At 53.3% G+C, this 17,433-nt stretch overlaps 2 protein-coding genes across 2 annotated transcripts; both read left to right on the forward strand.

Annotated features, from left to right (window-relative positions):
• On the forward strand, positions 1–4,633 carry Mrpl12 (mitochondrial ribosomal protein L12). Its single transcript, XM_021176736.2, is given in 7 exon segments — positions 1–165; positions 574–633; positions 635–834; positions 1,309–1,495; positions 1,721–1,807; positions 3,984–4,121; positions 4,197–4,633. Coding segments are annotated over 7 exon segments (954 nt in total). The 3' UTR covers positions 4,314–4,633.
• Positions 4,634–7,782: 3,149 nt separating this feature from the next.
• Positions 7,783–15,038, forward strand: Slc25a10 (solute carrier family 25 member 10). Its single transcript, XM_021176516.1, has 11 exons — positions 7,783–8,017; positions 10,425–10,544; positions 10,802–10,916; positions 11,002–11,050; positions 11,289–11,330; positions 12,263–12,306; positions 12,476–12,546; positions 12,849–12,941; positions 13,225–13,302; positions 13,761–13,817; positions 13,912–15,038. The coding sequence occupies exons 1-11, from the start codon at positions 7,928–7,930 to the stop codon at positions 14,011–14,013; spliced, it is 861 nt and encodes a 286-aa protein (XP_021032175.1). The 5' UTR covers positions 7,783–7,927; the 3' UTR covers positions 14,014–15,038.
• The last annotated feature ends 2,395 nt before the right edge of the window (positions 15,039–17,433 follow it).

Genomic DNA, 17,433 nt, shown 5'->3' on the forward strand with positions numbered 1-17,433 from the left:
ATGATTGATTGTTCGGGCAGCAGGCTGGGTTGGACCAACAATTTAATAGTCTGCATCTGTTGTGGAGTGTGCTGGGTACTGGCTGAGAAGCCGTGGACTTGCAACAGTCTCCTTCCTGGTGGGGATTCTGCAAACTCATCTGATGCAGGATACATCACCAGGCGGGTGAGGAAGGGTGCAAACGCGGGCTTTTGCAGCCCAACTGCCCTCAGGATTACCCAGTGCTTAAGGTTTTAGCTCTCAATAGCTCACCCTGAAAAATAAGGTTCAACCTGACTTCTGTGTGGACATTCAAGTTTTGTCCTTTCTCTCCCCGCTAAGCGCCCGCCTTAGTGTGCATTCAAAGGAGGCGGTTCCGCCTAGTGAGCTCTCCACTTGGAAGGACTCCAGGCCCTTACTTCTCCTAGGTTTAGAGTACTGGGCTCCTGAGGTTGCTAACGTCTTTGTACCACTGAGTTGAATTCAAGGGGCTACGGAGTGAGTTCCGTAGGTAAGGGGGTGGGGGCGACTATTTATTCCCTTGGCGAGACAAAGGCGTGCGGAACACGACTGGTGGAGAAAGCGCCAACCTAGGATTGTCTCTGCGCCTGCGCGTCGCACCGCCTAGTGCGTAATACCAGGAGCCAACCCGGGTTAGCGCAATCCCGGCCCGAGGCCTGGAGGTCTGGTGGCTAGAGCGGCCCGGACAGCTCGCCTCCTCCCGGATAGAGCGTCGCTTCCGCTTAGAGCCGCGTGTGACCTTCCCGCTTGCGGAGCTATGCTGCCGGTGGCGGCTAGCCGCTGCCTGTGGGGGCCACGGCTTGGACTCCGGGGGGCAGCGCTCCGCCTTGCCAGGTACAGCGGTGGTCTAGAGCGCCATTGCCGGGGCGGCGGGCAAGACGTAGGTTCAGAGGGAAGGGGTGACGGGCGCATCGCCACCTTCCGCGGCCCAGCCTGCGGGGCGTGGAGAGGGCGGCTCGGCCTGGGCGACCTTGGGTGCAGGTACCTTTCGTCCCCAGCTTCCCGCCGCTGAGACCCATCGCCGTGGACAGCAGCATAGTCCGAGCCCCGTGCTTTGGAAGGCTTGGTGCAGCACTGTGCACCCGCCAGGCTGATGTATTTCATTCAACCAGAAGCCTGCCGTTCTTGGCAGTATTGCAGACATAGTCGTAGGATCCTGAGGCTCTATGGGAAATGTAGGGAAGCTTTTTCGGGTCCCTTAACCCCAGCTTGTGGAGCCTGGTCTCAGCGGTGGCAGACTGAGCACGTGGATCTTGTACCCTCGAGTCTCCCGTTTTCTCTGATCTAACGGCTGTTTGCATGGGGTAGGCAACAGATGCCCAGCGTCTGTGCAGCGCGGCAGTTGAGAAGCAGCAGCCACCGAAGGAGTGAAGCACTCGCCGGCGCACCTCTGGATAATGCTCCCAAAGAATATCCCCCCAAGATCCAGCAGCTGGTCCAAGACATTGCCAGCCTTACGCTCCTGGAGATCTCAGACCTCAACGAACTCCTGAAGGTATTAGGAGAGATCGGTACAGGCCAGGACTAAAGTCCCTACCTTCTAGTTGTATTTTTACCAAACAAAGGTCAGAGGTCCCTGTCTCTTCTGGGTGTTTTGGGAGTTTGGTAAATTATCAAATGTACTTTCATAGGTGGTAGGGCCAAACAGGCTTGTACCTCCATTTGTACCTCCATTTAGCGTTTGATAAGCAGCCACTGAGACCTCTCCTTCATCCTACAGAAAACATTGAAGATCCAGGATGTCGGCCTTATGCCAATGGGTGGCATGGTGCCTGGTCCCGTCTCTGCTGCAGCACCGGCCTCTGAGGTGAGCCTAGGCCACAGGAAGACCCAGTTCTGTGTGCCCAGTTAACTGCCGGACTCAACAACTTACGTATTTCCCTGTTCCTGCTTGAGTCTGTAGCTGTAATCCCTGTGTTCTGTGGGCTCCCTGCAACAGCTTTGGGAAATTTTCTGCCGAAGGCATTCGAGGTCTTTATTATTGCATGCATGTGCGTGGGTGTGCGTGAGCAGGGGGTGGTCAAAGGTCAGCTCTCGGGGGTTCTCCCCTTCCACGTGGGTTCTGGGGATCAGGACCTCGTTTTCCTTCTGCCCTCTGAGCTACACTGGTGGGAAACAAATGATCTGAAGAGAGGAAATGGTACATCAAACAGCACAGCAGTCTTGAGTATTATTAAAAGTAGGGAGGGCACAGAGATGTTGTGGGAGAGTGCCTGCCTCCACCGATTTGGATTTGGACAGGCGGGGAAGAGGCTTGGAATTTCGAGGAAGGCCTCTACAACGTGACAGTGTTGAATCAAACTTGAAGGTGTTGAGGAAGAGAAAGCAAGGTGTTTCTCAAAGAGTTCTGGCTGACAGAGGGTTTCCAAGTGATATTTAAATGTTGAGTGGGAGAAGCCAGGCAGTGGTGGCACACATCCCAGCATTTGGGAGGCAGAGGCAGGCAGATTTCTTGAGTTCGAGGCCAGCCTGGTCTACAGAGTGAGTTCCAGGACAGCCAAGGCTATACCAAGAAACCCTGACTTGAAAAACCAGGGGGAAGAAATCTGAATGGGAGGCCAGGCAAGATAGCATCTACTTTTAATCTCAGCACTTGGGAAGTAGATGCAGGCAGATCTCTGAATTCTCAGCCTTCCAGGGCAACGCAGTGAAACCCTATGTCAGATAAGTGCTGCTTAGTTTGTGTGTGTGTCACATGTATGTGGGTAGCTAGAGAGGTCAGAAGAGAGTGTGGGGTCCCTCTAGCTGGAGGTGAAGGCTGTTGTTACCAGCCTAACATGGGTGCTGGGAACTGAACTCAGGCTCCTATGAATAACAGAGTGTACTCTTAGCTTCTGAGCCATTTCTCCAGCCCAGACTTCACTTTTAAAGCAAGGCTAGGTTTTGTTGTCTAAGCTGGAGTGCCTTTGAAAAAGGTCATAACTGTATCAGGATGCAGGCCCAATCCAGTTGTGTCCCAGATGGTGGGGCTCAAAGCTGGGGCCACAAGAATAAGGCTTGAAATAGTTGTCACTATAGCTGGGCCTGTAGTGTATGCCTTCAAACCCCAGCACTCAGGAGGCAGGTGAATCTATTTGACCCAGCCTGGTCCATAAAGTAAGTCCCAGGTCACCTAGGCCTGTCATGTAAAGAAACCCTGTCTCAACCCTCCCCTCCCATTCCACCCCCTCAAAAATGGTTATCTGTTGTTGTTGTTACTGTTACTATAGGCTTTGTCGGCTGAGGATTGAGGTAGTCCTGATGTTTCTGTAACCATTTATTACCTGCAAAGCATTTGTTATTCTCCCTGCCTCGTAGGTTCCAATTGCTTGTTACCTATATATGCATGCGTGTGTGCATGCGTGTGTTCACAAGGAAGCCTCCATGTTCAAGGGCCACTTACCTCATTTTTAGACATGTTCTTTCCTTCGGCCTGGAACTTGTTGATAAGGCTAGGCTGGGTAGCCAGTGGGCCCTTGGGTCCTCTTGTGTTCCTTGTCAGTGCTGGGTCACAGGCACAAGCTGCTTTGCCTCATTTCTTTTTCATGGGCTCCAGGGATCCACTTCAGATCCTCAAACTTGCAAGACAAACACTTCATGAACTTTTCTACCCAGCCCCATCAATTACAATCTTTAAGAGATGTAAAATGAGCCGGGCAGTAGCGATGCACACCTTTAATCCCAGCACTCTGGAGGCAGAAGCAGGCAGATCTGAGTTGAGGCCAGCCTGGTCTACAGGGCAAGTTCCAGGATATCCAGGGCTACACAGAGTAGACTCTGTCTCACAAATTCCAAAAGCGCACAGGGGCACCGCCGTAGAGGATGGCAAAGGGAGGAGGCACAGAGTATGTCTTGTTCCAGGGAGAGGTCCTGTGAATGATCTGCCTGGTGTGGCTTTGTGCAGGTAGAGCTCAGGTTATGTTTGGATCTTACCTGCAGGTCCTGGTGGGGCAGCCACACCCCATCCTTCCCCACTCACCTCATCTTTGTTTCCACACCCTAAGGCGGCTGAGGAGGAAGACGTCCCCAAACAGAAAGAGCGGACACACTTCACCGTCCGCCTGACAGAGGCGAAGCCTGTGGATAAAGTGAAGCTGATCAAGGAGATCAAGAACTACATCCAGGGCATCAACCTCGTCCAGGTGTGGCCCGCTCCTCAGTGCCTTCTCGGTGGGATAGCTTTAATGCCCCACACTTCTGACTGTTGTCTCTTTCAGGCCAAGAAGCTGGTAGAGTCCCTGCCCCAGGAAATCAAAGCCAACGTCGCCAAAGCTGAGGCCGAGAAGATCAAAGCAGCCTTGGAGGCAGTGGGTGGCACTGTGGTTCTGGAGTGAGGCATGGTTATGAGGACTTACGGACTAGAGTTCTGGGATCCGGGCAAAGCCTGCTCACCCCGATTCACTCCCAGCCACTGTGGTGGGAGCAACAGCTAGTGACGCGAGTGTCCGAAGTCTCCTGAGAGGGACAGGATGGACCTACTGTGATGGGGTGGGGCGGTGACAACCTTTGCAGAACTCACAAGAGATTGCCTTGGGAGCTTACCAAGTGAACACACCCTCTGGTGGCTACTGAGAAAATATACTATTCAGGCTGGGGTGTTCAGTGAGTGGTATGTGTGCCCAGGGCTGGGAGTATAAAGAACCACCTGGAGGCATGTGTGTGTCCTGAACCTTGCTTGGGGCCTGCAGCCATATATCACGTCCCATTGTTTGCGGGAGGGGCCTATCCTCGATGTGTCCACCCAGACACAGCACAGCATGGAGCTGGGTTTAAGGGAGGGGTTGTGTCTTGAGGTTTGGATGAGGAATTTCCATGTAGATACTTGGAGAGGTAGTGTTCCTTTAAGATGTAGCCCTGGCTGTCCTGGAACTTGTTTGTAGACCAGGCTGCCTTTGAACTCAAATCGGCCTGCTTCTACCTGCTGTGTATCAACACTGCCAAACATATACTTGGAGTTTTCAAAGTAGCAAAGTGTAACCCTGGCCCAACAGTCTTGGATCCAGCATAGACTCAGGTGAAGGGGCGGGGCAGAGCTGTTAACACTTAATACCCAAGGCAAGATTTTGCTCTTTGGGAGATACGGGCACTTAAACTTAGAAGATGGGAGTTCTGATGGATTCGGGATAGGGCAGGGTGGAAGAAGAGGCTTGTGCATGCAGGTCTTGGAAGACTCAGACCAAGCCTGGATTGGGTCCCACCCAAGGTGGCATGTAGGGTATGTTCTTTTGTTCCTAGAACTCTGAGGAGCCTAGGAGAGCAACAGTTTCTTCATTTGGTTTTTAACCAAAGCCCAAATGCTCAGTAGTATGTGAACAGAAGGTATCCTCTGGCACTGGTACTGAATATTTGCAGTTCCTGTAAGAGACCAGAAGAGGGCAGTGTTGCCTTGTGATTGGCAGCCCAACCCAGCTATAAACCAGTCTTCTCCACCCTACATAGCCAGGAAACTGCAGCTCCCTGACTGAATGACTGGACTCTGCCTTGGGGTTGCTGATGGCCACATTGTTCTGGTTAATGGTTGTCTAGCAGCACATCATGGCTGTCTGCACAAAGGTGGACACCAGGAGGCCTGGTAGCACTTGCCAGATCCTGGGGCGGGTGACTAGCTCAATAATCCCAGCTTAGACAGGACCTGTGGCCTAAAAAGTTCACTTCTGAGTACCATCTCAGCCCAGGCAGCCTAACCAGTGCTGGGGGAATGGATACCAGGCCTGTGTTTTCTGAGCTTGAGGTCAGATATACCCTGACCTCTTTGACTGTTAAGCTCACTCCAATAATTCTGTGCTCTTAGAGATCTGAAGGCAGGAAGCTACAGACCCTAGAATATGGTTGTGCTGATTGGTAGTAAAACACTTGCCTGGTGTGTTTAAGCTCTGAGCACCTTCCCAAGCACTTCAAAGCAAGAAAAACATCTTTGGGCCTTACCTAGGCCAATAAGGTACCTACCTCCCTGGCAAACTCAGGCCCCTTGCTTGGTGATTCTGGCCACCCCAGCCTTCCTGACCTGTTAACACATTACACGTGGACCCTAGTATACTGCAGTTTGAGGCCAATCTGAGAGCTACATGCATGTTAAATCCTGTCTTAAAGGTAAAACAAATCCTTAGCTCCTAGCCTACGTTTTCCAGTTGGGGCTTGTCCGTGCTCTACCTTGTAAGCTGTCTTTCATGGATGTGAGGTCTTCTGGCCAGTAATGGTTTCCAGCTCTCAGAGAAGGATAGACTACATAAGTCTACATCTGTAGCCTGGTCACCTCCATTCTGTTAACATGGTCAGACTTCCTATTAGATTTGGACCAAATGAGACAAGACAGAACTGGGCATAGCTTTGTTTCCTTGCTGTGTGACAGTCAGGCCTACTTCTATACCCTAACCATTGGTCCTGTAGCTCATGGTTCTTAAATGTAACTTTGAAGGTCCCTCCAGTGTTTTATATACAAAAGCAATATCTTCTTGCTGAACACCAACCGTGCTTCCTTATGCATACGACCTCTGCTGTGCCTGGCAGTTTATGTCTAGTACTTGTTGGTTTCTGGGTAGGGCTAGTCTATATGGGCAAGACCAAGTGGTGCTCCTGGTCTCACACCAACCGAGCAGCCAGCTGTTCAGTTCCCCACTCCACAGTAGCCCAGCTAAGTTATCAGATGCTGCCACCTGGAGACCTTCCTAGACCTGAAGTTGCATGTTGCCTGTACCTGCTGTAGGAAAGGGATGGATCCAGTGTGGGAAGTGCCCCTCACCCCCTTGTTAGAGGCTTCCAGTGTAGGGTGCTCTTGGGTATGGGGGAAATGCCAAGACGTCACACCCCCAAGCAAGATGCCAGATCTTGCATTGTGCAACCTTGGGACTATGACAATAAGTATCTTGGCATGGGAGGCCACATAGAGTTCTAGACGACATCATGCTCTCTACCTCCCTCACTGCTACAAAGTTGGGCACCGGTTGGCAGGGCTGGATAGGATACTCCTATTGAATGTTCAGCAGGGTCAGTGGAGGGAGGGGTTCCAGGAGCAGTTGGCCAGGTGTACTTTAGTTTTCTTTTGCATCAGAGTTATTGAGCCAGAGCTGCAGGACACGACACGTGTCTTTTTCATTCACGATGCCAGACTTAAAGCAGCCTTGGGATTCAGAAATCACCTTGGCTAGCAGGTGCACCCTCAGACTGTGAGCACATGTTGATTTCTTTGCCCGTTTTCAGTAGGTAGAGATGGGCTTCTGAGACCAGGCAGATTGGCGCTGCCTCCTAGGAGCCTGAGCCAGTAACCATGAAGAATTCACAGCCCAGAACCCTCTCCATGGTGGCTGCCTAGGGCTGTGTCCACAGCAAGGCTTGGGCTGAGTTGCACTTGGCAGGGACTCGCTGGGTGTAGGCATGGGGGAGGAGCACTGCTACCCTTTACTAAGAGCCTTTTGTCCCTGATTTCTATTTAATTTGCAAGCTGGCCTCAAGACGGTTTCCATCCCCCTCTACATCTGGGCGGGGGCTGGGCTCTCGAGGGGGATAGGGGACAGAGGTCCATTGCTGCAGCACGTGTCCTTCGCCTGGGTAACACACGAAGTCAGCACCAGGGCATAAGTTCAGACTAGGGCTAGAGGGTGCTGGTAGGAAACCAACCTCCTGATGAGTTCAGAATGGCAGAGCGCCTTCGGAACAGACCAAAGCCATGATCTGGAGAGTGGGGGTGGTCATGGACTAGCTCAGTTTCACAGTTGGCTCCAGTAGATTGCCTCTCTTTGCTCCTGGTTGCGGCCTCTTTAAGACCAGAGGTGGAGTCTCCCAAGGCCGGAGTCCGGTGGCGGGCGGAGTCCATAGGCCCCGCCCCCGGGGCCGCGCGGGCGCATTGGCTGTACCGGGCGCGGGCGCTCGGTAGCACTTTGAACCGGGCGTTGAGCAGCTGGGACCGGAGTTGTGCTCACCGGGGTCGGGCCAGGTCGCTGCTGCTCTGGCCATGGCCGAGGCACGCACATCTCGCTGGTACTTTGGGGGGCTGGCTTCCTGCGGAGCCGCTTGCTGCACGCACCCGCTGGACCTGCTCAAGGTGAGTGAGGCTGAGCTTCAAGGCCGAGCGGGCGGGTGAGCCCTAGGAGCCGGGGACCATCCGGGGCCTGGCGCCTACAAGGCGCCTGCTGCGGCCGCCGCTTGACTGCGCACCCGGTAATTACCGCCGGTGACGCCCACGCGGGCCTGAGCCCCGGGCTGCCCCGCTCTGCGCTGCTGGCCTCCGGCCTGCGGGCGCCACTACACTTACTTCCCGGTCGGCAGCGGTGGAAAATCCCCGGGGACCCTCCGCAGCTGGCGTCCGCAGGTGACAGACAGCTATGCCTCAGACGGGACCTCCTGCTCCTCAGCTTACCTGCTAATCCCTCCCTAACCACAGTCCTAACAGATGACTGCCCAGCTTCAGCTCTGTGCTATACTTAAGTAAACTCTGCCACTCTGAGCCATTCCTTGGCCACAAACACTCGACAACTCTGGTTAAAGTTGTGCGTGTGCACAGGTGTTGAGATCCAAAGACCAGCCTGGTCTCTGCACACAAGAGTACTCCCACTGCTGGGCGCTTAGCACCACCTACTGTGAGGACTGGGGGTGGAAATGAAGGCAATGGACTAGGTGGTGATGTGACCTCGGTCATCTGCTTCCGCTTGTTTGGTTGCTATATTGGGATCAGCACCGTCCTAAGTGAGCTAGGAAGGGGGAGACCCTGCGTTCATAGGGTTCTGCCCAATAAGATCGTCTCACAGCAAGAAGCAAATAGGACATGTGGTTTTGTGGGGTTTTGTTGGGTTTTGTTTGTGTGTGTATGTGTGTTTCTTTAAAAATAAATGCTTATAGGACAAACTGAGACAGCTGTCTTCCTGTTCCCCAGGGGCATTCTCGGGGAATTTTTTCCTGATTCTGTCTTACTACAGAGAACAAAGAACTCACCCACTCTGCCCAAGGAGCTCTGGCTGCTACTTCAGCCTGTGGACCAAGCATTCACATTGGCTGCCACCTCCCTCATCCCCCACATTGGATTGGCCCCTGAGGTCTGAGCTGGCAATCCAGCCTCAGGCAATTTCTACTACTTCAAGCTTCTAGGGTGATCTCTGTCAATAGATTTCCTTTCTTTGTTATTTATTTGTAGCCCTAGACTTACCTTGAACATGTTATGCTTAAGGCTGGCTTTGGACTCCTGCCTCTACCTTCCATGTGCAGGGATTTCAGGCATGCATTGTTTTTCCCAGATAGTTTTTCTAACTACTAAGAATGCTGGCCATTGGGTACACTGGGGACTGAAACCTCACTTTTCCTAGGAGTAGCATATACAGGTCCAGCCCCTGGGCATTGCCTCCGGCAGGTATTATAACAGGAAGAGGCAGGTACTGGTTGTTCTGGGAAGCACTTCTTGACAGTATTTTCCTTATTGAATGTCCCTGCAGCCTTCTCCATCGTGGGGGTCAGGCTAGATGGCTAACCCAGCCATGGGCCCCAGAGACTCACCTCACCCCCAGGTAGTCCTTTTGAGTGTTGACAGACTGTGACGTAAAAGTCCCAGGTGGTTGTTCATTGTCCATGTTCCCTCCGGGTTCACTGCTTCTCAGCCCCACCCCCACCCAGAGGAACAAGAAAGGCTGCCATCGATGTGTGACCACTGTTGGACCCAGGCCAGTGAGGGCTGCTCACAGAGACCCCTTGAAAGCTTGTATGGATTTTGTTTTAATAAGACAGGCTCTTACTGCACCTCAGGCTGACCTCAAACTCATAATCCCCCTGCCTCAGTCACCTGAGTATTAGGATCACGTGCCTACTTTGTCAACTTTGAAAACATGTTTTGAATTTGCTTGGTGTGTCCACTTTGCCTGGTCCTCACATGTACAAGGAGCTGCTAGCCTTACAGCCACTGTTCCTTGGGTGGGCCTTGACCCTCTGTCCCCCTTGGTCTGCATACAACTGGAGGATGACACCCATGTGGTCCCCTCTGTCCTCACCATCTTAGCTCTTTCCCTGTTGCCTTTTTTTTTTTTTTTTTTGCATGAGTGTGAGCATGCTTGTGGGGCCACATTTGGCTGGGGACAGGCTCCTTTGGAATCAGTACCAGGGCTGATACAAGACTGATCAGGGCCAAAGATCCTGAGCCTGACCCCAGGCCAACGGGACAGGAGGAGTGAGAGCGAGGCACGGCCTTGTGGGCCGTAATTATCACTACTACTGCTGTGCAGTTCCAGGCCCTGGACTAGGCACACCCCAACAGCCTTAGGCCCTTGGGAACCTCTCTGCTGCCTCGCCTTGGTTTCCCCCTAGGTAGGGATGCTGATAGCATGGAGTCCACAAGGGACAGACCTGGAAATAATTCATCAGAGCTGGTACTGAGCGGTGGCTCATTGCAACCTTGTTTCTACCGACTTGTGGCTAGGTCAGAGCTCTGCTCTGCATGGACGTGACACGCCCTCCCTGCCTATGCACAGGTGCATCTACAGACCCAACAGGAGGTGAAGCTGCGCATGACTGGAATGGCACTGCAGGTGGTGCGAACCGATGGCTTCCTGGCGCTCTACAATGGCCTGAGTGCGTCGCTGTGCAGGCAGGTACGCGCATACAGCTTGGTTCTCTCAAATGAAAAGTTCTTTCTTCCTTTCGTGTTGACATCAGCTTCCTGGGTTTCAGAACAAGCCTCTCAGGGGCTGGTTCTGGGGCTCAGTCCTAGGAAGGAGCCTTAGGGAGTTTCAGCTACTTTCTCTTCCTCCTTGAGATTTATTACAGATGAGACACGGGGGTGGGTGTGCGGCTTTGGAATGGACACTGGGTGGAGTGCCCAGTCCTCTGAGCCAGGCCCCCTCCCCAGATGACCTACTCTCTGACTCGGTTCGCTATCTACGAGACCATGCGGGACTACATGACCAAGGACTCCCAGGGGCCTCTCCCCTTCTACAACAAGGTGTTGCTGGGCGGCATCAGTGGTGAGCACTGGGTAGTCAGGGCAAGGGCCGGGCAGAGGCCCAGGACACGGGGAGCCTTCGGGTTCTGACGTTTATATCACTGCAGGTTTAACTGGAGGCTTCGTGGGGACCCCAGCAGATTTGGTCAATGTCAGGTTTGTATGTGTCTCTCATCTCGTCAAGCAGGCAAGCGTTTGCCCACAATTGCTCCTAGACTCTGCAGTACAGCAAGCCACTCAGAAGCTAAGCCTGGCTTTAGCCAAGTCCCATGCCCTTCCCTGAACTTGGGTAGGCAATCCAGCACTCTTGACTCCAGACAGTGAGCTGACCTGGAGCCTGGGAGCTAATGTATATCCAATGGGCCACCCATGCCCGCCTGCCTTACTGTTTCAGGATGCAGAACGACATGAAGCTGCCCCCAAGCCAACGACGCAAGTGAGTAGGAGTGGGCTTTGGCCAGGTGGGGGATAGAGATGAGGGGCCAGACAAGAGACTCCTGCACAGGTCTGCTGTCACATGACCAGAACTCCCCAGCTTGCTCATGGGTCCTATGGAACAGGAAGCTGGTGGCTTTACCATGCACAGTCACCCTGAGGTCACTAAGCACTGTCACCTGGCCCCCTAAGACCTTCGTGTTCTTTCCTGTGGGAAGAATCTCACTAAACAGTTAGTCCCACACCTGCCTGCTCTGCTGACACCAGGATTATCACATAGGGCTGGGCCTCTTTGTAGCTGAGGATAGCCCTAGTCAGGTATCTATGAATGCAGGAGCACCCATGCCTCAAGGCCCATGAGGTAGGGCACATGAGAGAAGGGCTCACAGCCAGGAGGCCTGAGGTAGGAAGGCCTTCCTTGTCCACTCCAGGCTAGCCCCAGGCATAACACAGGGCTTTGGGGTCAGTGCCTTCTGCAGCAGCAGCTCCCTGCCCTTCCTGGCAGTGTCTAGTGTCCCTTCTTCTCACAGTCTGAGCTATCTCTCGTCTTCCTTTACCTGTGGGGATCCAGGCTGTCACTAGAGTTATCTCCCTTTTGCTCAGGCTGTCCTCTGAACTATAATCCTCCTGGTTTGTCCTTCATAAAACTCGGCTGGTCCAGTTTCTAGTTTGTCTGTCTGTCTGTCTGTCTGTCTGTCTCTCTCTATCTCTCCACTTTCTAGTTTCTTATCTTTGTTTAATTTTGGGATAGGGTCTCATTCTGTAGCACAGGCTGGCCTTGAACTCTTACTCTGAGGGACCCCACTGAATACGGTACTGTTGCAAGAGTTGTATGGCCCACCCTGGGGGTGTGGCTTTTCCTGGGTTCTAAGGCATTCCCTGCAGAACAGAGGGATGTGGCAAATCTCGCTGGTCTGTCTTTGTCACCAACAGCTACTCTCATGCCCTGGATGGTCTGTACCGTGTAGCCCGTGAAGGTGAGGGGGAGAGGAATTTTACCTAATTGTAAATAAGTACAAATTTGGGTGCATATTTACATATATGAGCTGGTGGGCTGGGGGTGGAAACGGGCAGGGTGGGCAATCAAGCGCCATGTTGGGGTGGCCTGAGTTCTAGGCTGATGTCACCTGTCACTTCCTCCCACAGAAGGCCTGAGGAAGCTCTTCTCTGGTGCAACTATGGCGTCCAGCCGTGGGGCCCTCGTCACTGTGGGCCAGGTAGGGGTCCTGTGCAAAATGGAGCTTATGGACAAGATGGATGGCCACTATCCTCTATCGTCTATAGGGATTACAGCACAGCACCGAGCACTGGAAACCATGGGGAGAATCGTGCTGTCCTGGGGGAGGTGGGCATGGGGTATCAGCGGCAGCCTGTGTCTGAGTTTAAGGAATGTCCATGTGTGGTGACGCAGGTGACAACAGGTGCTTGCTCACTGTCACATGCTGTCATGTGGATCTTGTCTACTTTCCCTGGTTTGGGGAGTTTCACTGACAAAAACTGTCCCCTTTCCTATGTGCAGCTGTCCTGCTATGACCAGGCCAAGCAACTGGTCCTCAGCACTGGGTACCTGAGTGACAACATTTTCACCCACTTTGTCTCCAGTTTCATTGCTGTAAGCGCCCCGCATGGGGGTGGGGGCGGGGGTAGAGCTTGATTCAAGGAGCCCGAGTGGTGAGCCCGATGCAGCCTTTCTTAGGCCACATCTGGAAATCTAGTTCACGAGGTAGCCCAGGCCAAGATAATTCCTGTGTCGCTTCTCTTGGAGACCCAGGGCTTGCAGCCCTGGGACACTCAGGAATGGAGAGAAGGGCTCTTTTAAGGTGGCCTGTGGGTAGGCGTGCAGTGAGGGCTTGAGACTGCCGGGAGGGAGGACCACTGACAGATTACCTCCCCAGGGTGGATGTGCCACGTTTCTGTGCCAGCCCCTGGATGTGCTGAAGACTCGCCTGATGAACTCCAAGGGCGAGTACCAGGTGAAGACTGGGCTGCAGGCTCCAGGGCTGGATGGGGTTCCTGCCATCTGTAGCCATGCTTAGGGGCCTCCCCATCCTGGAGATGGGTCTGCTTCCCACTGGGGCATAGGAGCCCAGAAATAAGGCCATTGCCCCTGTTCCTTTCCAGTTGCTCAACTCTGGGTAGCACTTGCCTGGGGGGTGGGGCTGTACTTTTCCAAGGCCTTGGCCTTGGTTTTTACAGAGGAAGCCATTCACACAGTCAGTAGTAGAATCTAGCCAGTGTCTTGAGAGCCAATCTGGCTATCTCAGGAGTCTGTCAACTTGGCTGATGTAGCTTTTAGTCTTCTGTCCCTAAGAGCTGCTTTCAGTCCAGACTCCTACCATGTCCCCTGTGCCTGGAGGGTTCATCTGTGAGCTGCCATGTCTCCTGTGCCTGTGAGTGAGAGGCCTCCTGCATCCTTTACTGTTTCTTGCAGGGTGTTTTCCACTGTGCCATGGAGACAGCAAAGCTTGGACCCCAGGCCTTTTTCAAGGTGTGCTGGGGCAGTGGGGGTGCTGGGCAGTGGGAGAGCAACTGGGCTGGGTCTCCCTGGGCCTGATGTCTCTCCCTCTGGTGTCTCCACCCAGGGTCTCTTTCCCGCGGGCATCCGTCTCGTCCCCCACACTGTGCTCACGTTCATGTTCCTGGAGCAGCTTCGGAAGCACTTTGGCATCAAAGTGCCAACCTGACATGGCCAGGGACACCTGGGCCAGGCTCGGTCACTGTGCTGAGCTCCTTGGAAGAGCGGGAAAGGAACGGGCTCTCCTCCTTGGCCTGGGCCCATGCTGGTCCCCAGCAGGCTCCTGCTCTTCCCTGCCTTGGGCTGCTGGCTATGCCTTCTGACCCTGCCTTGGCCCCACTCAAGTGGCACCTCTGCCCTACTTACTCCCAGGCTCTCCCCACTGGGTCACCCCGTCTTCCTATCTGATGATTCACTCAGAAGAGGTCTGGCCTGGCTGGTGTCACTGTCCCCACCTCCCTGGCTGCTACCGTGCCCTGCCTGGCAAGCCCAGCGAAGCTGAGTTCGTTTCCTGCTCCCTCTCGCCCCCTGTGCAGGGAGCAGCTTCCACCCAGAACTTGGGTAGTGTGGCAGGGTACAGCCTGTGGCAGCTTCTGCTTACCAAATGACTAGAGCACACACTCAAGCACTTTGTCACAAGAGGGACCACCGTGCTGTGTTCTTGAAGGTAGTGCCTTCAGGAGAGGGGACAGACAGGCAGCGCAGATCACCAGCAGATGCCATGACCGTGGAGTCCAGAGAAAGTGCCGGGGGTTCCCGAGCGCACCTCCTGTATGCAGCCTTGGCTGCTCTAATGGTCAGTTTTGCTGAGCCCTCCTGCTCAGCGGCTACTGCCGTCACCAGGAACTGTCTGTGTCCCTCACACGCCTGTGCCCTCCCTTGCTCGGCTTCCCCAGGGCCAGGTGGGCATGCTGGCAGAGCTGGGGCAATGATGGATTCATCGTTTGTGCCCTCCCAGGACCTGGCTTCCTGTATGGCAGGCATCACCCCTCACCATCCCTCAGGCTTCGAAGCAGCCTGTTTTCCCTCAAATGGGGTTGTGTGTATCAACACGAGGTTCGGCCCTGTGTCTCCCACAGGCCCTCCCCCAGGAGGTGGCAGCAGCCCAGGGGCACTGCCTACACCTCTCTTCAGGATCTAATAAACCAAGTGGCCTGGGAGGCCTTTCTGTCTTCCCTGCACACTCCTCGCCCACTTGGGGGCTGGCAGTTCTTTGAACTCCTTCACCGCTAAGGACAATGCTGTCACCTTTGTATCCACTAAATCAGGACCACCTTACAGGATAGAGCTTATGGGAAGAATTCTTAGACGTCTGTGAGCAGGAGAAAATGGAAATACCAACAGAAGCAGGCCTCTCTAGAGCCAGTCCCATGCAGCTGCTCACTGGCCAGCTGGCCGGCAAGCATGGGAGAACTAAGGATGCCCTGGGGTCTGTGGTGAATGCAGACAGACTGAGATGCCCAGGCTATGCCAGTTGTACTGGCTTAGGCTGGGCCTAAGAGTATTCAAATACGTAAGCAGAAACAGGATGTCAGCTAGGGGTACCAGGACGACAGCTCTGAATACAACTGATGCTTGGGTCAGAAGAAACCCAGTGCACTTCACTTCAGGAGCCACAGCCCAGGTACGATCATGTCATAGGTATAAACAGTTCCGTGGACATTTCTGAAGACACCGAGTTTGCCAAAACTAGAGTAATCTGTTACTTGGGTAATGCAAGGAAGTCTAATGTTGCATTTCCACTCCAGAATCCAGAACACCTAATAACTAGACCGTGTGGGTTTTAGTCTCTAGTGTTGGGTCAAACCCTAGGCTTTACATTTGGTAACCATGCACTGTGGCAGCTACATGCCCAGCCTCTCCTGTATACCTCACAGAAGGGGCTGCAACCCACCTGGCCTCCTATGTGGTACTCTGCCTCAGCCTTCCCATTACTAAGAGGTCAAGTTCTAGGCTAGTCAAGGCTACATTGTGTGGACTAGCCTTGCACACAAACGTCTCAAGAAAACACGTTTGTCCTGTGTGTGGTGGCTTGTACCTGCCATCCCTGCAGATCAGCATGTGTCGAAGGCCAGCCCTGGGTATTGAGTGAGGTCCTCACTCAAGGGAGCAGGTGGGTGGAGCCACAAGGTCTAACCCTAAAGTCAGCGGAGAAAATTATGCTGGTGTCCCACCTGTTGGCCACAAAACCAGATCTGCACATACTACTGCCTCTTGGATAGGCATTCTGTTTGGGGTAGCGCAGTGGGAGCCACAAATGAGCAGGCCATTCTAGGTTAGAATCCACCCCTGTGGCTCCCCAGAAAAACTTTCTCCAGATCCCAGCCAGCTTCCAAGAACTTGCTCCTAAACCAGAAACCACTGGCTGGTCAAGCTCTACACAGAGCAGCTTTGATTTGGAGCCCAGAACAGGTCTTATCTGTGGCACCAGGGCTACTGGGGAAGCTGATACTACACACCTTTCCTCCCAGGCAGCCTCACCGGCGGTCAGCCCTACCCAGCAAAGTCTCCCTGGAGGCGAGAAAGTACCCAATCTGGTTTGGTGGGGTCAGGCCTGGCAATAGGCCCTGCAGGGCAAGGGGTATAAGCTTAAGGCAGGCACTGTGGCTTCCCTACCACAGGGGAGGGCAGCTAGAAGAGCTTCCTGCCCCCTGCAGAGAGAGCTACTGAGGGAAGGGGGAATAACTAGGGCAGGTCAGAGGACAGGGGAGCAGTGGGCTAGCCTTCACTCCCATTCCACTTGGACCCTGGGCATAGTTCCAAGGCCTCAGCTGTCAGCACTTTTCTGTCAACCTTAGACCTTTTTTTCCTAAAGGATGACTTTATAGTTCACCAAAAGTTGAAAAGTGACATTTTACTGCCAACAGAGGTGCTGGGACATGTGTACAAAGGAAAAAAAAAATCATTTTTTTGTGCTTGCTGTGTGAACAAGAACTAAGTTTGGGTCCCTGGGTGGATGGGGGGGGGTGGCGGGAGGGCAGATGCTCTGACCAGCAGCCAATCCAGTCAAATTGGCAAGACCCAGGTAGGTCTGGTGAGAGACACTGTCTCGAGATGGAGAGAGGAAGACTCTGATGTTGACCTCCAGCCTCTAAACATGCACACATGGGCACGTGTGTACACACACATTATCTTTTCAATAAATGCCACCGTGAGAGTTGCCCACGTCCTCAGGGATGAAGCTCTGTGCTTACCTCACACCATACACACCGATCAACTAGCCGAGATCACAGCCCCACAGGTCAGATGTCAGACAGAGAGCTGGAGAGACGGCTCATTGGTTGAGATGTAAGTTCAGTTCCCAGTACTCATGTCAGCAGTGCGCCCTAGTACTAACAACTGCCTGTGCCTCTAGTTCTAGGAGATGTGGTACCTACCTGTGTTCTCTTCTCTCTCTCTCTCCATATATATCATACCTACCTTACCTCATGGTCTCCTCAGGTTCTAGCACACAGGTGGCAAACACATGTACACACACACTAACTATATATATATATATATATATATATATATATATATATATATATACATAGTTATATATAGTTAGTTATATATACATACAATATATGTTGTACTATATATATATATA

Source organism: Mus caroli, chromosome 11, assembly GCF_900094665.2.
Source record: "Mus caroli chromosome 11, CAROLI_EIJ_v1.1, whole genome shotgun sequence".
NCBI classification, from domain to species: domain Eukaryota; kingdom Metazoa; phylum Chordata; class Mammalia; order Rodentia; family Muridae; genus Mus; species Mus caroli.

Coding starts and splice junctions, on each gene's coding strand:
- Slc25a10 (XM_021176516.1), top strand. CDS start 7,928: ATGGCCGAGGCACGCACATCTCGCTGGTACTTTGGGGGGCTGGCTTCC. Junction 12,307..12,475: donor GTACCGTGTAGCCCGTGAAG/GTGAGGGGGAGA, acceptor TTCCTCCCACAG/AAGGCCTGAGGAAGCTCTTC. Junction 13,818..13,911: donor GACCCCAGGCCTTTTTCAAG/GTGTGCTGGGGC, acceptor GTCTCCACCCAG/GGTCTCTTTCCCGCGGGCAT.